General features: G+C 49.1%; 2 protein-coding genes across 5 annotated transcripts in view; one reads left to right on the top strand and one right to left on the bottom strand.

The window, feature by feature from the left end:
• Positions 1–262: 262 nt before the first annotated feature.
• On the bottom strand, positions 263–10,786 carry VPS26B (VPS26 retromer complex component B). Its single transcript, XM_054802894.1, has 6 exons — positions 10,249–10,786; positions 6,659–6,815; positions 5,663–5,827; positions 4,755–4,930; positions 3,926–4,068; positions 263–3,341 (listed from the first exon to the last, which is right to left on the bottom strand). The coding sequence occupies exons 1-6, from the start codon at positions 10,469–10,471 to the stop codon at positions 3,195–3,197; spliced, it is 1,011 nt and encodes a 336-aa protein (XP_054658869.1). The 5' UTR covers positions 10,472–10,786; the 3' UTR covers positions 263–3,194.
• A 232-nt stretch (positions 10,787–11,018) lies between these two features.
• NCAPD3 (non-SMC condensin II complex subunit D3) overlaps positions 11,019–16,674 on the top strand; it is a 28,407-nt gene continuing 22,751 nt past the window's right edge. For 2 of the 4 annotated variants that reach the window (XM_054802889.1, XM_054802887.1), the window contains exons 1-8: positions 11,019–11,203; positions 11,383–11,537; positions 11,833–11,995; positions 12,798–12,976; positions 13,858–14,040; positions 14,409–14,470; positions 14,734–14,821; positions 16,185–16,318. In XM_054802889.1, the coding sequence (XP_054658864.1) occupies positions 11,134–11,203; positions 11,383–11,537; positions 11,833–11,995; positions 12,798–12,976; positions 13,858–14,040; positions 14,409–14,470; positions 14,734–14,821; positions 16,185–16,318 (1,034 nt within the window). In that variant the 5' untranslated portion in view covers positions 11,019–11,133. Of the gene's footprint in view, positions 11,204–11,382; positions 11,538–11,832; positions 11,996–12,797; positions 12,977–13,857; positions 14,041–14,408; positions 14,471–14,733; positions 14,822–15,186; positions 15,252–16,184; positions 16,319–16,674 lie in introns of those variants that run through there. The other 2 variants (XM_054802890.1, XM_054802891.1) reach the window with 2 other exon arrangements.

Genomic DNA, 16,674 nt, shown 5'->3' with positions numbered 1-16,674 from the left:
TTCCCATGTTATTTTAGTACCAACATCAGGGAAATAAGAGAAAATAAAGCTAGTTTGTTCATTTTTAAGCTACATGGGTCCTCCACCAGCACAGTGGCATAGCTTAAAGAAAGACCAATAATTTATAAAGATAACAAAGGACAAACTCCTTATGTTTGGAGGGCCGCACAGCATGGCACTGAAGAAAAATGTCTTAATACCATAAAAAAACCAACCCAGACCCAGGCCAGGCAATATAAACCATATCAGACAAACTCATGCACAGCGTTTGACAGCCAGGGCTGGCTCTTTTTAATTGGAGAGACAAAAAACCCAAGTTTTAAAATACAGCCATTGAAAGGACGACGAATTAAGAAACATGTAAACACAGCAGAGGCTTAATTACAGGTTGTACTGCTTGGTTTAGTACTTGCACACTCCCCTCTGCTTGGGAGAGAGGGAATGACCCAAGTACTGAACAGAACCACCCAGCTCAGGGGGACACAACTGCTCGAGTAGTGTCTGGCCCTTTACCACGCTAATGAAACGCTTTTCTGTAGTACCTTGTCCTGGAGTGACCTTATGCTTCAACTTTTCTCTAAAGATGCTCAGCACATCTGCTCCACCCTAGACAAACAGAGGGCCTAGTGGGTGACAGGTTGAATGGTCCATTTAGATTAAGTAAAAATGGGGATCATTTCTAAATTCTGGTTCCACAAGTAGGGACAGAGGGAGAGGGACACAAGGTAGGAAAAAAAAAAACAAACCAACCAACCCAACGTATAGGCTCATGCACCTTTTCCAAGTAAACCCTCCAGAAGCGATGAACTGATGTTTAATAAAATCTCCTTACAGTGCATCGTCTTGTCAGACAATTATCTTACATCCAGTACTGATGCTGTTCAGCCAGTAAACAAAACACTCCTGGAATGCAGAGACATCATCCGTGGGGTTTCTTTACTACCACATGGCCTACAATCAAGAGGAATAGGCAAGGAAAAAAAAAATCTAGGCAGGATGGGAGCTGAGGGAAAGCAGGGGGTGGTTAGGGTCATGGAAAGACAGTCTGCTATCCCCAGAGGCTCCCAATGGGAGCTTTGCTTGTCTCTAAAAGATTGTGTATTGCACAGCACAAGTGGTTCCCCCTACGCAGAGGGGGGGAAGTAGAGTGAGTGTCAAAAGCAACGTCCAGATTCCTTTACCATGTGAGACCCACAGCAGGTTACCACCCCTTGCCCTGCCATAACAAGGTAGTTGTCTAAAGTAAGCTTTTGCTTCAGTCTTAGGAAGACACGGCTCCAGCCCATGGCACAGACTTCTCATGTAAAGAAAAGCAAGCCACGTCTTCACTATTACAGAGCAGAAGCATGGTGTGACACGAGCATTCAGCAGAGATGAGATCATTAGTGTCCTCTACAACAGAGCAAGAACTGTCCAGCTCTACTAAAAACCACAACCTTACACATGGTGAGTAAAAGATAACTTACTTTGGCAAGCAGAAACACATATTTATCACTGAAATACAGTAGCTGTCTTATTACATAAAAAGCTCCCCTTCCCACCCAGGCCCCGTTCCCTCCACCAGCACTGTTCCACTAAACAAAGCAGAAGATACTTCCATTTCCCAGCTGCAAGACAACTATTCTACATTCAGCTGTAGGACAGAGGCAGAGGAGATTCATTCCAGAGTCAAAAGGAAGCCGGACAAAACCCTAGCGAGCCACAAACTCACAGGGAAATCCAGACAAATCCCACTTGCTAGAGCTCATTCCCCACCATTTAGTGCAGGCTTGTCTCTCCGTCTGGTAGGAGGTCTAACCACCTGTTTCCTTGAAGGGTATCTAAACAGGATGGATATTCTCCAGACTCAGTCAATCAAGTCTACAAAGCCACATCTAATTTTTAATGGAGGAGTGATTCCCTTCTGGGAACATTCTCATGATTCTACTTAGCTGAAGACTAAAAGCAGCTTATTTTAGAAAAGAAAAAATGTGCATTCAGGTTCTCAGTTCATGGCATACCCTCAGACCTCACTGGTGATTTCAGCTCAGGTCTCAGGAACTTGTCTCTGGAATCAGAGAGCTCTACGATCCTTCCAGTTGCTGCTTGACTTCATCTAGCAGCACACACAGGCCACAAGCTTCTTAAAACAATTGCGTCCACTTTCTGTCCTTACTAATCCTCATCCCATAGGCACGAGGGAGCAAACAAAACAATACACATGTGTTTCCATGCTGCCGTCTGTCCCTACTACAAAGTCTGCTCTGTCACAAGGACACAGACATGAGCAGGGCAGAGTGTGCAGCCACTCCCAAGAAAGCCCCCATTTACTTCTCACTTTCCAAAACTATTCACTAGACCTGCAACTGGGACCTGTACGAGCGCAGCAACCAGACTGAATCTCAGTGGCACTCAGGCAGCTGCCGGGACAAGACTAGGAAGGCACTGCTCTCGGCCAGGAGCCTTCCTGCCCCTTCTTCTTGCCCACCCAGTGGCACTGAGACCTTCACTGCTCTGCCTGACCTATGCCACCTCCCACATGCCTCCTACCAGTCAGAGCTCCCCCTTGATGAAACACGGCAGTCAGGAGCCCCGCAGCAAGGACTCGACAGTCCCAGGGCTGAGTCAACTCCATTATATAACTGTTAGTGACAAGGAATCCAACGCCAGCGTGAAGAGGAAGGGGAGGCAGCGAGGGGATAACACTAAGCAATTTCAATTAGGCCGCACCTCAGTCTCCGACTCTCTCCTCTACCTTCCAGCTAATCACCGTGTCACTTTTTTCCTCCTGAAGATTTCAGAAAGGCAAGAAAATTATCCATCCTACATAGCCCCAAAGCAACCTCCACACCGCTGGAAAGAAGCAGCAGATTTGGCCTTCACTTGCTCTCTCCCTCCCCGCTGCCACACTGAACGGGTCTCGGGGCAAAGAGGAGATCAGGCAGCTCTGCAGCCTCCAGACACATGCCTCAAAGCAGCCGACTCCAGAGGAATGTAGTTGATTGGGAAGCACTGAGGTACCTTCAACTCCGCACTGCCAGTGCTCCAGCTTGCCTTACCCTCCCATCCCCTTCCCACCCTACAAGTCCTTTGAAGAAAGGAATTAAGTCAAAAACGGATATTTATTTTCATGAAGTCTCTGAAGTTTGTTTTTTTTTCTTCCTCCTTGCTGCTGTCCCCACTGGCTCCTCAGCAGCCTTCCTCTGCGTGGCCTCTCACTGCCGGCCGTTGTTCTCTGCAGGCTGGCTGGGGGTCTTGGCCTCGCTGTGTGAGGATGTTCCCTCAAACCTCTGGGAGGCGATGGCTGCTTGGTGGGACATACTCTTCCTCACTATGTCTCCTTTCCGCCAAAGCACCACCTCCTGTAGTAACACAGGCTTGTCAGGGCTTGCGAGACCTTCTTCTGGCCCCACCCAGACCCAAGGGCTGAACTGAGCTGCCGGGCGAGCAGCTTGCACCAGCGAGAACTCAGCCCACGCTGGCACCTTCCACCCGCAGCCGTGCACACCAGCCCATTTGCAGGGGCACGCAGAGGCCTCGCAATGCAGCCCTTCTGAGAATTTGGGCAGAGTGCTCCTTCCCAGGATCTGAGCACGCAGAGGCAACCCACTAGACATCTAGGGCAGCTCTGTCCCACGGCCCTTGGCTACCACATTGAAATTCATAAGGTGAAGCACAGAAGCTCCACTAAAGGGCAACAGAGAGGAAAGGATGTCCCAGGTAGGCACCTTCTACATGCATCCCCCCCACCACGCACATCTCACCTGCGTGGATCATTGCTTCTGGACCCTCTTTGCACACACTTACTTGTCTAGTCCTTACAGATATTCCATCAACAACATGATTCTCCCCCGTGGGAATCCCAAATTCCCAGAAGGTCCTTATAACATCGTATCCCAAGTGACAGTCTACGGGTCCAAGAAGAAGTAACAGCTCTGTTTCTCACCTGCTGTTTAAAGTAGCGTCTCTCTTCCTCATCGATCAGCACCAGATTGAGGTAATAACGCACCGAGAACTTCTTATTGATGTCCCTCATCGTTGGAGTCAGCTCGTAGCCAGCCAGAAAAAGTCTGATGGGAATGGACTCCCCTACAAAGTGCACAGAACCGTCAGCACAGACAGAACACAGATAAAAACTAGGACAGCACCAGCAAAACAAAATCTCACTAGGCCACAAACTTTGTGACCATTTCTGCAAGCTGAGTAAGATGAGCTAAAAGACCTCAATTCCCTTCAAAACTCAGCACGCATGGTCCATAGCCAGATCCTGCCATTGCTGACAGCTGTTCCATCTCCACTTTAACAGCGTAGGACTCATTTGTGACCTGCATCAAGACAGCCTTGCAGGAAAAAAATCAGTAAGGTGACATTTTCTCTGGCAGGTGACTCTGCTGGGCAATAGAACTGGAAAACAAGTGGTGGCACAGGAGATTGGCACAGAGCTAGAACACCATCTTTCTGCTCCAAGCTGCAGCAATGCCAGCTGGTGGTCCATGCCAACAGTGAATTTACATCTATTCCTGGTTCTGCCACTGCTTCATCAAAAGAATTAAGTCATTGCAACTCAATATGCCTCAATTCTTCCTCATCAGACCAGAGAAGGAAAGGGATTGTATTTAATCACCTCTGTAAACTGCTGTGAGTTTTTTTTCACAGGAGATAGGATGCATACTACTACTGGGTGTACAGACTCAGCTGAAGATACTGCAGGACTCATATTCCCACCCCAAGAGACTTCAGAAGAGGAATTCTGAAGGGTTCATCTGCCTCCTCACCTCTCACAGGTGCCCCATCCATGATCTCATATTTAGCTATTGTGTCATTCTCATGATATACGTTGGGTCCGGTCCCTGTCGTTTCTCTCTTGATGATATCTATCTCCATGTGTTTGATCTTGATTCGCACCAGCAGGAAGTAGATCTTTCCGACAATCACATCTTTTAAATGATACCTAGCCCATGAAGGAAGAAAGCACCACAATCAAACACTGCGCAGCAGACCAGGACTCTGACTGAAGAGCGGGAACTTGCTTGTCAGGCGCTTCACTCTTATCCCCGGCCCCAGCTGTAAATTTCAGATAGCATATCCACCACCACCTCCACTAAGATGCTGTAAACAGCGCTTCCTCTTTCATCCTCCAGTTTTTTGGAAATGCACAAGAACATTTAGCATGATCAGATAAATTAAAAACAGAATTTCAGGCTGAATATCTGCAAGAAACCCCTGCGACAGCAAAGCCTCCGAAACCAATTTTTTAGGTCAATTAAAACTAACCCAAATGTTACACTGCAGGGAGATTTGCTAGCATCAGCTGGGAAAGATGCATTAAAAGTAATTTAAAAGAGTTATTTCCAAATTCTGTGCCTGAATTAAGGTCCCACTTCAGCTGTATTGTCTGGTAAAGAGCAGACGTTATACTTTGAAGACTCTTGCAAATACTGATCTCGCTGAGGATTCAGGGAATGTGAAGTTACTCCTTGGTCCAGAGAGCACGTGTATGGGCAAGGAGAGGAACCCACAGATCCTCAACCAGGATCTGAACTGTCTGCCAGCCTCACTGAAGCGCATGAACAAAGAATCCCTTTGGGATCACATGCAAGACAGATGCCTCGGGCTTCCAAACCAAGCCGTCCCCTGTAGCAGATGGTTCCCCACAGCCACTGGCCGCTCTTGACACACTTACTTGGACTTGTTGTACTCGAACTCAATGTGCAGGCAATCCTCAATCCCCACCTCCATCTTAATAGAGGAGTTGAGCTCTGGGTAGGTGCTCAGAGTGTGCACGACTATGTCCATCTCCTTCACCACATCGTTCAGTCTGCGGCTGACAGTCGCTCGGAGGAAATACCTGCAAGGAGAGTCCCCCTCCTATTAGGGCTGTGCAGGCAGCAACGGAGACGAAGCAGGGAGGGACCTGGGGCTGAATGGATTGCACTGGGCTACCCAAGCAGTCTTACTGGTACCCTGGCTTCTGGAGCAGCCAATACTCCATGTTGGAAGAGACAGAAGAGAATTTTCAAATGGAAAAGCAGACTCTTCTAAGACTTCCCTAAGCCTTCATGCATTTGTGAGCCTGCGTTACCTAAGCACCATTTTGGGGATCTGAGTAACAGCTGGCACACGTTAAAACCATTGCCCTTTTGCAAGAGATTAGATCACACCAGTCTCCACAGACACACCTCTTTCTGCAGATCTCAGAATTTTCCAACCCCCGCTTCGAAGCCAGAGACTGGATTTCAAGAGATGGGAAATATAGTTTGCAACATATGAACGAGATACAAGCTAGGCATCTGTTTGCATATAGAGCACAATTAAAGTCAACAAGACAATTACAAGGCAGCAAAAATGTCCCCACTGGAGACTAAAGCAAACAATTTCTTTTGGTTTTTGAATTACAACTAAATTAGAAAGTATTTGGTTGATTCAGAAGGGGCTTATTTCTCTTGTCACTTAAATGGGACAAAACAAGTTCCGTAATGCCTGATGCATGCTTACAAAAGCAGAGCCCTCAAAGGCAGCCTTTTACAACTCAGCCCACCAAAATTCATTTGGAGTTACGTTATAAGCTTGCAAGGATGTCTGGGAAGGGATGCTGCACTCCAGTATCATCACGGTAAATATCAGCACTTGAACACTGCACAGGACCAAGAACTGGGGTCAGCAAAGGGAGGAGACTCACCGTAACTTCACATTCTGCCCCGTGTAGGACTCGTAAGGTTTCTCCACATGTGTGAATTCGAAGTCAAATGTCTGTGATTGAGTGAATTCACCAGGACGGGCCAGGTCTTTCACCAGAGACACGAACTCATGGTGGTTTCCTCGGTCATAGTAGAGTTCTAGGAAGACATAAGTCCAGGTTAAGCAGTGATGCTTAATCCCATGTGACGCAGTGAGGAAAGGCAGGAGATTTCACCGCTACGAGCAACTCTCTTGTCCAGATCACTACTTCCTTCACCACTGTTCAGAGAAACTACCAGGGGAGCCTGTGGCTGCAACGTACTGCACTTGTTCACTGCTCTCCATCAGAGCCGGGTGCTGGCCAGAACTTTCCTCCCTGAAACAGGAAGGAAGAGATCCGCACAGCCTCACCTACAGCAACAAATCAGGAACTCTGCTTGCCTTAGAGTGACACGGGTCACCTATTATCAATATTAATTGTGTTCGGACTGTTTGAGGAGACAGCAACTCACGCAATCTCTTCCAATAATTTTCTACTCAATATTCCAGGCCAACGCATTGCCACTGTAAATAAAGGAAAAAACACCAGTGCTTCTCTGGAACAGTAAACAGTGACAGAGCAAAAATGAAGGGCTAGGAGGCTTCCAGCTGTTCCTGCTTATCCTTTAACAACAGAGTTTGAGTGGTCTTGATTTGCACCAGGGAATAAATAATAGTGGAGATCCTCACCAATTCTGCAATAAGCCAGCATTCAGTGCGTGACTACTGAGTGTGTGGGGAGGCAACTGTTCCACCAGCCCCTGGCTAATGCATTAATGGCCATGTGAACACTGATGAGGGAAAAGCATTCACCTTTGGAAGCACTGTTCAAACCAGCTCAGGTAACCAACATGGTCACATTGCTTCAGTTTTCCCCATAACCTTCTTGCGTCAGCAGGAAATGACTACAGGTTTCCTAATTTAATGAAAGCAATCCTCTCTACACTTCCACAAAGTTTTCTCCCTTAAGTCAAAGCAACAGAAACTTGAAACTCTGCAATTTGCATTCACCGCTCTGTATTACACATAACCATCAATGAAATCTGCCCTTCCCAACCCTGCGCGTGAGCTGTGTGACTACCAGACACCCACACAGTCCTTCTAAAAGGTAAAGCCTTAGCCAATGCAATATGATTAGACGAGGAAACAAAAACCTAAGTCATCAGACAGTCATATACACACAAGTTCACTGTCAGCACTAAACTGTGCAGAGGAGGCTTCCAAGAGGTATTAGGATCGTTCAGGAACTGCAGTGAGACACAGTTCTCCACTCCTTGAGATGTATGATGAGATTTCAGCTTTTAAGTGATGCCTGTTCTTTACCGCCCTTTGCTCACCTTATCTCTATAATGGAAATACTGGCACTAGAACACCCCTCACTTACGCAGAAGGGCGGGTGCCATCAAGCCCTTAGGCTGGGCAGGCAGGGGACAGAAATAAACCGACTCTCTGCATTGAATACACGTCCATTGAGAGGAGAGCGTTTGTTGATGTGACAGGGAGAAGCCACGTGCCACACCAACAGAGGAATATATCATCTTCCTACACGATGCAGAAGGCAATGATCAAATTTAAAGCAAGGGGAGGCAAATGTCAGTGTACTAAGTTCTCTGCTACCCCAGAAGGACACAAATTGGCACTTTGCAGCCTTAAGAAGAGGAAGGACTGATGTTTCCCACGCTTTAGAAGACATCATTATCATGTCAAACAGGTATAAGCTGTAATTTCAGGTTTCCAGACTGAAAAAAACCCAAAACCTGCCAATGTTTTGGTGGTGTGCTCAGGACACAGTAACCACAAGCAAACCGAAATCTCAAACGGGTTCTGTGCTCCCTGAAGATCGCGCAGGACACCACGTTCGCGGTCTGGACTCTGGTACTTGGTCTCGAACAGCCATCTCCTGTGACACATCACTCCTTTACATCTCAGCCTCCCTACGTGTTAAATTGTCTCATACAGATACTGACCTCACGGCAGCGAGAAGTTAGGATGTAAAGCAAGCTGTTTTGAGATGGAAAGCATTAAGGACGTGCCATCATCAGTGCAAACTTCAGCGCTTTATTAAAGCGGCCTGATGGGCAAGGAGAAAAGACTAATGTGCAGCCAGAGCAGCTCCTACCACACTCTGCTTGGGCAATAATGTGAATTCAAAGCAGTTATTCTAAATACGTACGGCTCGAAAGTCTTCCAAAATGGGGAATGAGAAGCAGGCGAGGCAGCGGAGAGGAGACAGAGCAGAGCAGGAAGCGAAGCTCATGCTTAATTTCCGCTGATAATCATAATCAAATAGGAGGTCATAAGCTAGCTCCTGATGAACAGGCTTCCTTACGCTCCATCGTTTACAGGCTCTCTCTGCCTGTCCTCCCCTTTCTTTCCAAAACGCAGTGTTACGCACAAGCGAGGGCAGCAAAAAAGAAAATTACACAGCAGTATCGGGGCCGGGTGGGAAAACCTCTAGCTCACTTTCCTAAACCACGCGATTTGCAACGCAAAGGTTGCAGGTCTATGGTTCGCGCAGTGATTTTGAGGGTTAAACCCGAGTTCAGAGGGCCGCAGACGCGAGGCATCGCACACGCCAAGCACAGTTGCATCACCGGGAACATTTTGAACCTATATTTCAGCTTTTGAGTCTCAGGCATGTCCATGAAATGCTGACATCTCCGCTCCGATCGAAGAGTGGGCGTGGCAGCTACCTTTCCTCTAAGAAAGCAGGAAATATTAAATCTGAATTGGTTACATGCACTGATGAGCACAAGTTCTGAACCACTCGAGGTCACCCAACTAATTGTGCAGGGCTGCATGGTCACCCACTCAAAGAATAAGAGAATAAAAGACGGAATCAGCCGAGCTGAGCCCGTGGGCCTCGAGAAAGCTGATCTACCCCTGTAAAACACGTTGTGGGGTAGGGACTGGGAAGGTGCAGTTGACAATTTGAGACCTACGGGCAAAACCCACCCGATTCAGCACCCTTGGCAGAGCCATTGCTTCCCGCTGTACCCTGGCCTAACCAAACCAATAGGCACACGAGAAATGCAAACAGACAGCTCGCAGAGCTGCGAACACAGGCAGCCTGGAGAATACAGCCCGACAGCTGGCGTTGCTAGGGTGTCCGGGCTCGTTCCCTACCTCCGAGCTGAAACTGGTGACCAAGCAGGAGCGAGAAAATAGGACGAGAGAACAATGACCTGGAAAGGGACTGGAGTTCCCTCCTTTCCACCGGGGCTCGAGCCCAGAGAACAGACCGGGTTGCCCAGCTCGAACGGAGGGTGGAATAATTTCAGGTGGCCACGGGAATCCTCCGTGCAAAGCGCTGCTCGAGCGTGAGCGTAACCTACTTCACACCAGCGAGGATTTCCGTACCGCAGGGCGCAGCGACGTTCCCAGGACTCGCACCAGCGTGCGTGCAAACCGGCCGCGCTACGACAGCGACCGGAACGCGCCGGCCTCCGCGCAAACCGACCGAGCCGGGCGGCACCCGGGCAGGGGTGCCAGGGACCGGCAGGCCACCCCCGGGGACCGAACCGCCAGGCAGCAGGCCTGCGCCCCGCTCACCGATCTGCCCGATGAACTCCACTTTGATGCCCTGGTGCTCCAGCCGCTTGTTGGGGTGCTTGAGGGTGAGGACCACCCGCCCGGAGACGGTCTCCCCGTCGTAGAAGAGGAAGTATTTCTCCTTCTTGCCTTCCTCCGTCTTGTGCTCCACCCGCCGCCGGCTCTCCGCGTCGCTCAGCACCAGCTCCAGCTCCGCGCTCTGCCCGAACCCGAAGAAACTCATGGCACCGGGGATGGAGGGCGCCCGCGGCCCCCGCGACCCCGCCGGCACAGCGCGGCCGGCGGCTCCCGGCCTGCCCGCAGGCACCACGGACAGAGCTCCGCGGCGACGGCCGGCGGCGACGGATCGGCTCCGGTCCCCGCGGAGAGGGGATTGCGGCGCAGGGCTGGGAGCGGCACGGCGGTGACGGCGGGCACTTGGGGCAGGGGCGGCCCGCAATGCGGCACGGACGGCGGGGCCGGGGAAGGGGGGGGCGGCGGCGGCGGCGGGGCCCTGCGGCCCGGTGCCTCCCCGGCTGCCGCTGCAGGGAGCCCGGGGCGGGCGGGCGGGCGGGCGGGCGGGCGCGCGCGGCCCCGCAGCCCCCCCCCCCCTCGCGCGCGCACGCGCGAGCGAGCGCTGCCCCCGCCTCGCCGAGCGAACGCTGGCGCCGTCCCGGGCCGGCCCAGCGCACCGCGCATGCGCCGCCCCACCGGAACCGGGACCGCGCGGGGGCGCAGGCGCCGCCCGCCCCTTTTCCCGCCCCGCGTTCCGGTCGGCGTGCCGCGCAGGCGCGTTGAGGGCGGCGGCCCCGTTGCTTCCGGGAAACCGGCGGGTGCCGCGCGGCGATTGGCTGCGGCCCCGCGGCGCGCGCGATTGGCCGGTTCGAAGCGTTCGGTGGCGGCGGGATGGCGGCGGCGGCGGCGGAGGAGCTGTCACGCGCCCTGGCGGAGTGGCGGCTGCGGGATGTCGGCAGAGGTACGGGTGACGGGGCGGGGGGTGTCGTGTGTCGGTCCCGGTCCCTGGGGCCGCACGGGGAGGAGCCCTTCGAGCCCGGCGCCTCCGCTCTAATCCGCCCGTTCGCCGTTTGTTTCGGAGCGAAAGGCGTGCGCTGACGTCGCGTCGCGTCCGGTGCTTACGAACTCCTTTTCCCTCAGTGTGGGTGAGCGCGGTCTGGGAGCTGGATTTCACCGAGGCCGAACCTCTGGATTCCAGGGTGGCGGAGGAGATCGCGGAAGACGGGCTCGGTGTTTTCACCCGGCTCTACCGGTCTCTGACGCCGTTCGCCGCGGAGGATCACGAGAACAGGGAGGTGAGGGCGATTGTTCCCTTACGGGGGTCTGGCCTGCCCGGGAACTTACAAACTATTCCAAAACCGCACCAAATTCTTGTCGCGTGTGCCGGAACGCCGCTATTCCCAAGCGGAAAAAATACGTTTATAGCTTAATATAACGTAATACAAGTTACACATATATACGCTATAATTATTAACCCATAGTTTAATATGTATAGGGGGTTGGTTGCAGTGGCAAGTGTTAAAATGTGCGTAGTAGCTGCTCTTAGAGAGCTGTTACTGCAGGATTGCTCACTCGCGTGTTTTGCCTCAGAATATCTGGACCTTGTTTGCTGAAAACAACTCCCCTCAGAACGCTCTCGTCGCCGTGTTGCATCACTTTGTCGAAGCGGGCCAGCATAAAAGAGCGAACGCGCAGCAGAGGGTTTACGCCCTTCATGCGGCTGGGTTGTACTTCTTACTGCTGGAAATCCCAGGTGAGCGAAGGGACGTGCCTCCGTCTCGTTGGGTAAAGCATTGTTCAGGCAAAATCAGCTTTCTCTCATTTATAAAAATCCCGGGTGGAACGAGTGATTGCTTTTGAACTGTTCACTTGATCTTCCTGAAATCCTTGGGGATCACGTTCAGCCGTGGTGGTGAGCGCTGAGCAGCTGTTACGGTCTGGTGGCAGCTTGGTCTCCCGTTGTAAAGCAGTTTGATGGTCTCGGTCCGGGTTGGCGTTGCCGTGCGTCTTCTTAGTAGGTCGACAGAAGAGTCTGAACGGTGCGCAGAGCTGGAACCACACGTATCCCTCTGGTGTGACAATAATACGCAGTGAAGGCAGAAGCTTATTCCCGTTCCTCCTCTGTAACTAGAGAGGATTTCACCGTGCGGTGCTTTTGGACAGGTTCATTTGTGAAAACAAAAGCATTTGTTTAAAATAACCAGCAGCTGGAGTTTTCCAGCAGCTTAATTCACAGCAGTAGCCTTTTGTACTCAAGGCTAACGCATACTCTAAAGTTTTGCTGATCTTCGTTGTGCAGCAGATGACCAGCTAGAAGGGATCAATTAGCTGGTGATCCTACTGGAGAAGGTCTTCGCTGATGACATGTCATCCTGATGCAGTTTGGCTTTGCTCAAACAATTCTTTTCTCCTGAACTCTCTTAGGCTCCCAGGACAATGCTTTGGTCCTGGCCATCCATTTGGCTGTCAAAGCAAATGGAGAAATAGCCAGATGATTTGATGCTCTCTCTCTGTATTTTGTCTGAAAGATGGCTGATAATGTCTTTTCTGGGCAGGCAGCGTGGCTAACCAGCTGTTCCATCAAGTGATGTTTGATAAATGTCTTCACACCCTGACAAAAAGTTGGCCTCGAGAACCAGAACTGCTGAGGAAAAGAAAGAAGACGCACGCTCAAAGCTCTCAGACCAATGCAAGAAGAAACAGAAAGAAAGGAAGACCACGCAGGAACAGCAATGTAAGGTGTTTGTGTGCTTTTCAGCTATAAATCTCTATTAACAAGCAAATTGATGGCAAGCTGTTCCACTTCTAGCTCAGTGTGATCCTCTTCCTCTTTTTCACCTGTTTTTTCATTCTTAACCTTCTATTCAGGAGTTCAGCTGTATTCTTGATCCCCTACCTATTATTAGGAATTTCAGAGGTCTGATGATTCAACGTTAGCTGCAGTTTCCTGGCTGCTGACTAATAGAAAAAATACATCTTTATTTGTCTGTGCCATATTATTAGAAAGCTCAGTAGCAGAAAGAGAAACTAATTTATATCAGCTTCTTCAAGAGACCTTCAAGTTAGTATGTGACCAGCTTACTAATGGCATTTGCATTTCCTTGCCAATTTACTGATGGGAAGTTAAGGACTAAATGCTTTGGTTCGCTGTACTTGGCTGCAAGTTCTAACATTTATATGTTGGTTTTTTAACGGAACTGAGGATTACACATCAGAAATTCTGAGAGAATATCGGTGCCATAGGGCCATGACAAGCAAAGGTTGTTCCATAGGTGCAGTGGGAATTACTTGAAGTGAATCTCCAAGTGTCAGATTAGAATTCAAATAATTGTCTTCAGTTCTGATGGACTTTATCCTTCAAAACGAGAATAGGCTGTGTTGGAGCTTTTTTTTTTTTTTTTTTTGTATCCAGCATCCATCTTTCTGTCTGGGTTTTGGTTGGTTTTTTTTCCCCACTGTTAAGTGTGTTAATTCATCTGAAAGAAAAGATATAGAATTTTGGATGTGAAATCATGTAAGACCTAGCCTGAGAACTGTCAAGCACCGAAACGTGCAAAAGAGATCATCCAGTGCTGCGGGACAGGATGGTGCTCTTTCTCTTTTTTACCAATATAGATGGAAGAGATGCTGGAAGAAGAGGAGGAGGAGGAGGAAGAGGATTGTGAAGATGTTTACTTTTCAACTGACGATCTTCTTCAAATTCGCAACGCGATCTTCCTCCTTCTGAAAAACTTCTTACGACTTCTGCCTAAGTTCCCCCTAAAAGAAAAACCTCAGTGTATGCAGAACTGCCTGCAGGTAACAAGATTCAACTCAAGGAACCATATGTCCCCTAACACAGACTTTTGAGGGATGCAGAGCACTCCATAGCCACAGGAGTGATGGCAGCCCTGCCCTTTGTAAACCGGTCCCCTGACTAGACTGTCAGTGTAAATCTTGGAGCAAGGTCTGACTCAGCAGTTCGAGTTTTGTTCTGAGGTGCTTAACCCTCACTATACCCTGGGGGAAGATGCGTGATATGCAGTCTCTGGGCTTTAGGGTTCACCTTTAAGGGAGGTACTGTGGTTTGAAAGTTAGACTCAAGTTCTCTGTGGTCTGCCTCCCAAGCAGACCTGCACATCTTTCCCTCGAGTGAATTAGCTAAGCTTGGCTTTCTTTCCTTGCAGATCTTGGTTGAAATGACAAACTTTGAGCCAGCAGTACCTGAGTTCGAGTTTTCAGCAGCAATGTGAGCGAGTTATTCTTAATGTTTATACTGTGCTTTGGGCAAATAAAGAGCTCGATGCTTGGGTTGTTATTATCCTGTTTGTACAAAAATGAAAGCAGTTATTTTTTCACTGAAGATAATTAGAACGTGTTCCACCTAGCTAACAGTAAACAACATTTAGTGAATATTAAATGTTTTCCAGTCAATGAGCACGTTTATTTGTAATAGTTGTAAATGTTTCTCTGATGAGAGATGAAGACATCTCTTTGCCTTCTTTTGCTTAGGGATGTTAACAAAGCCAAGTACGTTCCCGAACTGGCCTATCATGGACTGCGATTACTGTGTTCCCCTCTACATGGTCCAGAAGATAAGGTAGAAGTTGGACAAAATCTTTAAAATCCTCACTGCTGTATTGAAAAGGACTAGTTGTCCTTCTCTGCACGTCATTTTTGCTTGCACGTTCTTTACTTATTACGTTAGTTTTACTTTTTGTATGTGTGCGTGTGTTTGCTGGGTCAGGGGCAAGATGCTTTTTTCCACCCCAGTCCTTATTTCCTTTGACTTGTATGAGGATGCATTTCGTGTGCATTGAATTCTGTGCTCTAGTGACTCTTGTGGCAAATAAATCGAAAACTGAGGATAGCTACAGTGGCATTAGATCTCTGTTTCTTAAAAAAAAAAAAAAAAAAAAGTTCCAGGTTGCTGCATTTGCCTGGAATTTTCTTGTTTCCTGCTAGGTGGAGCTCCAGCACTGCTTGGTAGCTTGTGAAGCATGATGGGGAAGTGTTATGTGCAGCTGATGGTAAGCAGGGTTGATTCTTATTCAGAGAATACTCTGTCATCTTGGAACATCCAGTTCCACCAGAAAAGTGTCTGCAGCTTTACATTTTTACTTTCTTAAATTGTCAAGCGCACTGTGTCATCTCCCACTTATCTGTGTGCTGCTCCTATGGACGGGGCTTTTGAACTTTGGGTGTGACTGTGCCGCTGTGTTTGTGAGTCTGTGTAAACCTATCTGAACTAGTTCTGAGCTAGCAGGGCAGGGTATTAGCAGCTGTCTAGTCAGGAAAGCCTGGAGCTTAGTACACGCTGACCTGGCGTATACGTGCGTATCTGCCCAGCTTCAGCAGCCTTACACCTGCGTGTTTCAACCTCCTTGGTCTCAGCGCAGCACAGGCTTTGCAGAATTGTTGACATTTGCGGTATCAGGAAGATGTAGTAGCTCCCCTTCTCAGACCGCCTCACCTTCCCTGCCTCTCCTGTTTGAATCCTGCTCGGTGAATGTCAGGATAATGAGGCGTGCTATGGTCCCAAAAGTGTGGCAGGGAGGAAGCTTCAAAAGTTCAAGTGCACATGGTGGTAAAAAACATACGTTTAGTTTAAGATGTCTCCTGTGCAAAACCCAATGAATTTCCTCAGATTCCAAAGGTTTCTGGCGAATCGAAGTCCACTGCTTTGAAGGGGATCTGTTGATGTTGTCAGGAAGCCCTGCTTAGGCCTTACTGAACTTGTACGAGAACGTCACAGCTAGGAAAGATGTTGTGTGCATTAATGAGTCATCTTTGAGTTATCCTGCCAGGAGTCATGCTTTAACAGGTGCTATTATTTGTTTGGTTCAAAATAACTTCATAAACCTGGTCAGAATGCTCATCCGTGGGCTCCAGTTGCTACGGAAATGAACCTGAAAATAACCTTTTCCTTTTTTTTTTTCTTTTCTCCACCCCCCCCCCCCCAGATTCTTCGTAGTGTCTTCCAGCAAATCCTCAATGTCATTCTTATGCGGGAAAGTGGTGCGGGTTCCAGATGCGCAGTCCTTGCAATCACATCGGCTGTGATCAGTGCCAGGAATCAAGCTGTAAAATTCATCAGGTGAAGTACAGAACTCTGGCACTGCCCTTCCTGCTATGTCTGCTCTTTCTTCTGGCATGCCTTCGCTTTACTGTTTAGCTGATAAAGGGATGAGACAAACTGGCACTGACTTTGAAGTTGTTTGTGCAAATGAGGTTTAATTAAAATGTCTGTGATGGGAATTTACTGAACTTGCTGGCAGATGGGAAAGAAGGTGCTGTTTGACAGAGAAGTGGCAGTGAGTGGAAGGGGCCTACCTTCTGTGTTCTGCTTTGTGTCAGTTTTTCAGGTCTTGTAGTTTACTACAAAGTATTGTAAAGAAGATAAAAGATTAATATGGACATCATTTCTCCTTAGTTCTTTGTTTTCTCTTGCTT

The sequence above is a fragment of the Grus americana genome, chromosome 24 (genome assembly GCF_028858705.1).
Source record: "Grus americana isolate bGruAme1 chromosome 24, bGruAme1.mat, whole genome shotgun sequence".
NCBI lineage: Eukaryota > Metazoa > Chordata > Aves > Gruiformes > Gruidae > Grus > Grus americana.
The sequence above is the reverse complement of the archived record's forward strand: the minus strand, read 5'-3'. Positions and strand labels throughout refer to the sequence as shown.

Coding starts and splice junctions, on each gene's coding strand:
- VPS26B (XM_054802894.1), bottom strand. CDS start 10,471: ATGAGTTTCTTCGGGTTCGGGCAGAGCGCGGAGCTGGAGCTGGTGCTG. Junction 5,828..6,658: donor GGGCAGAATGTGAAGTTACG/GTGAGTCTCCTC, acceptor CTCTCCTTGCAG/GTATTTCCTCCGAGCGACTG. Junction 3,342..3,925: donor GACGCTACTTTAAACAGCAG/GTGAGAAACAGA, acceptor GTGTTACTACAG/GAGGTGGTGCTTTGGCGGAA.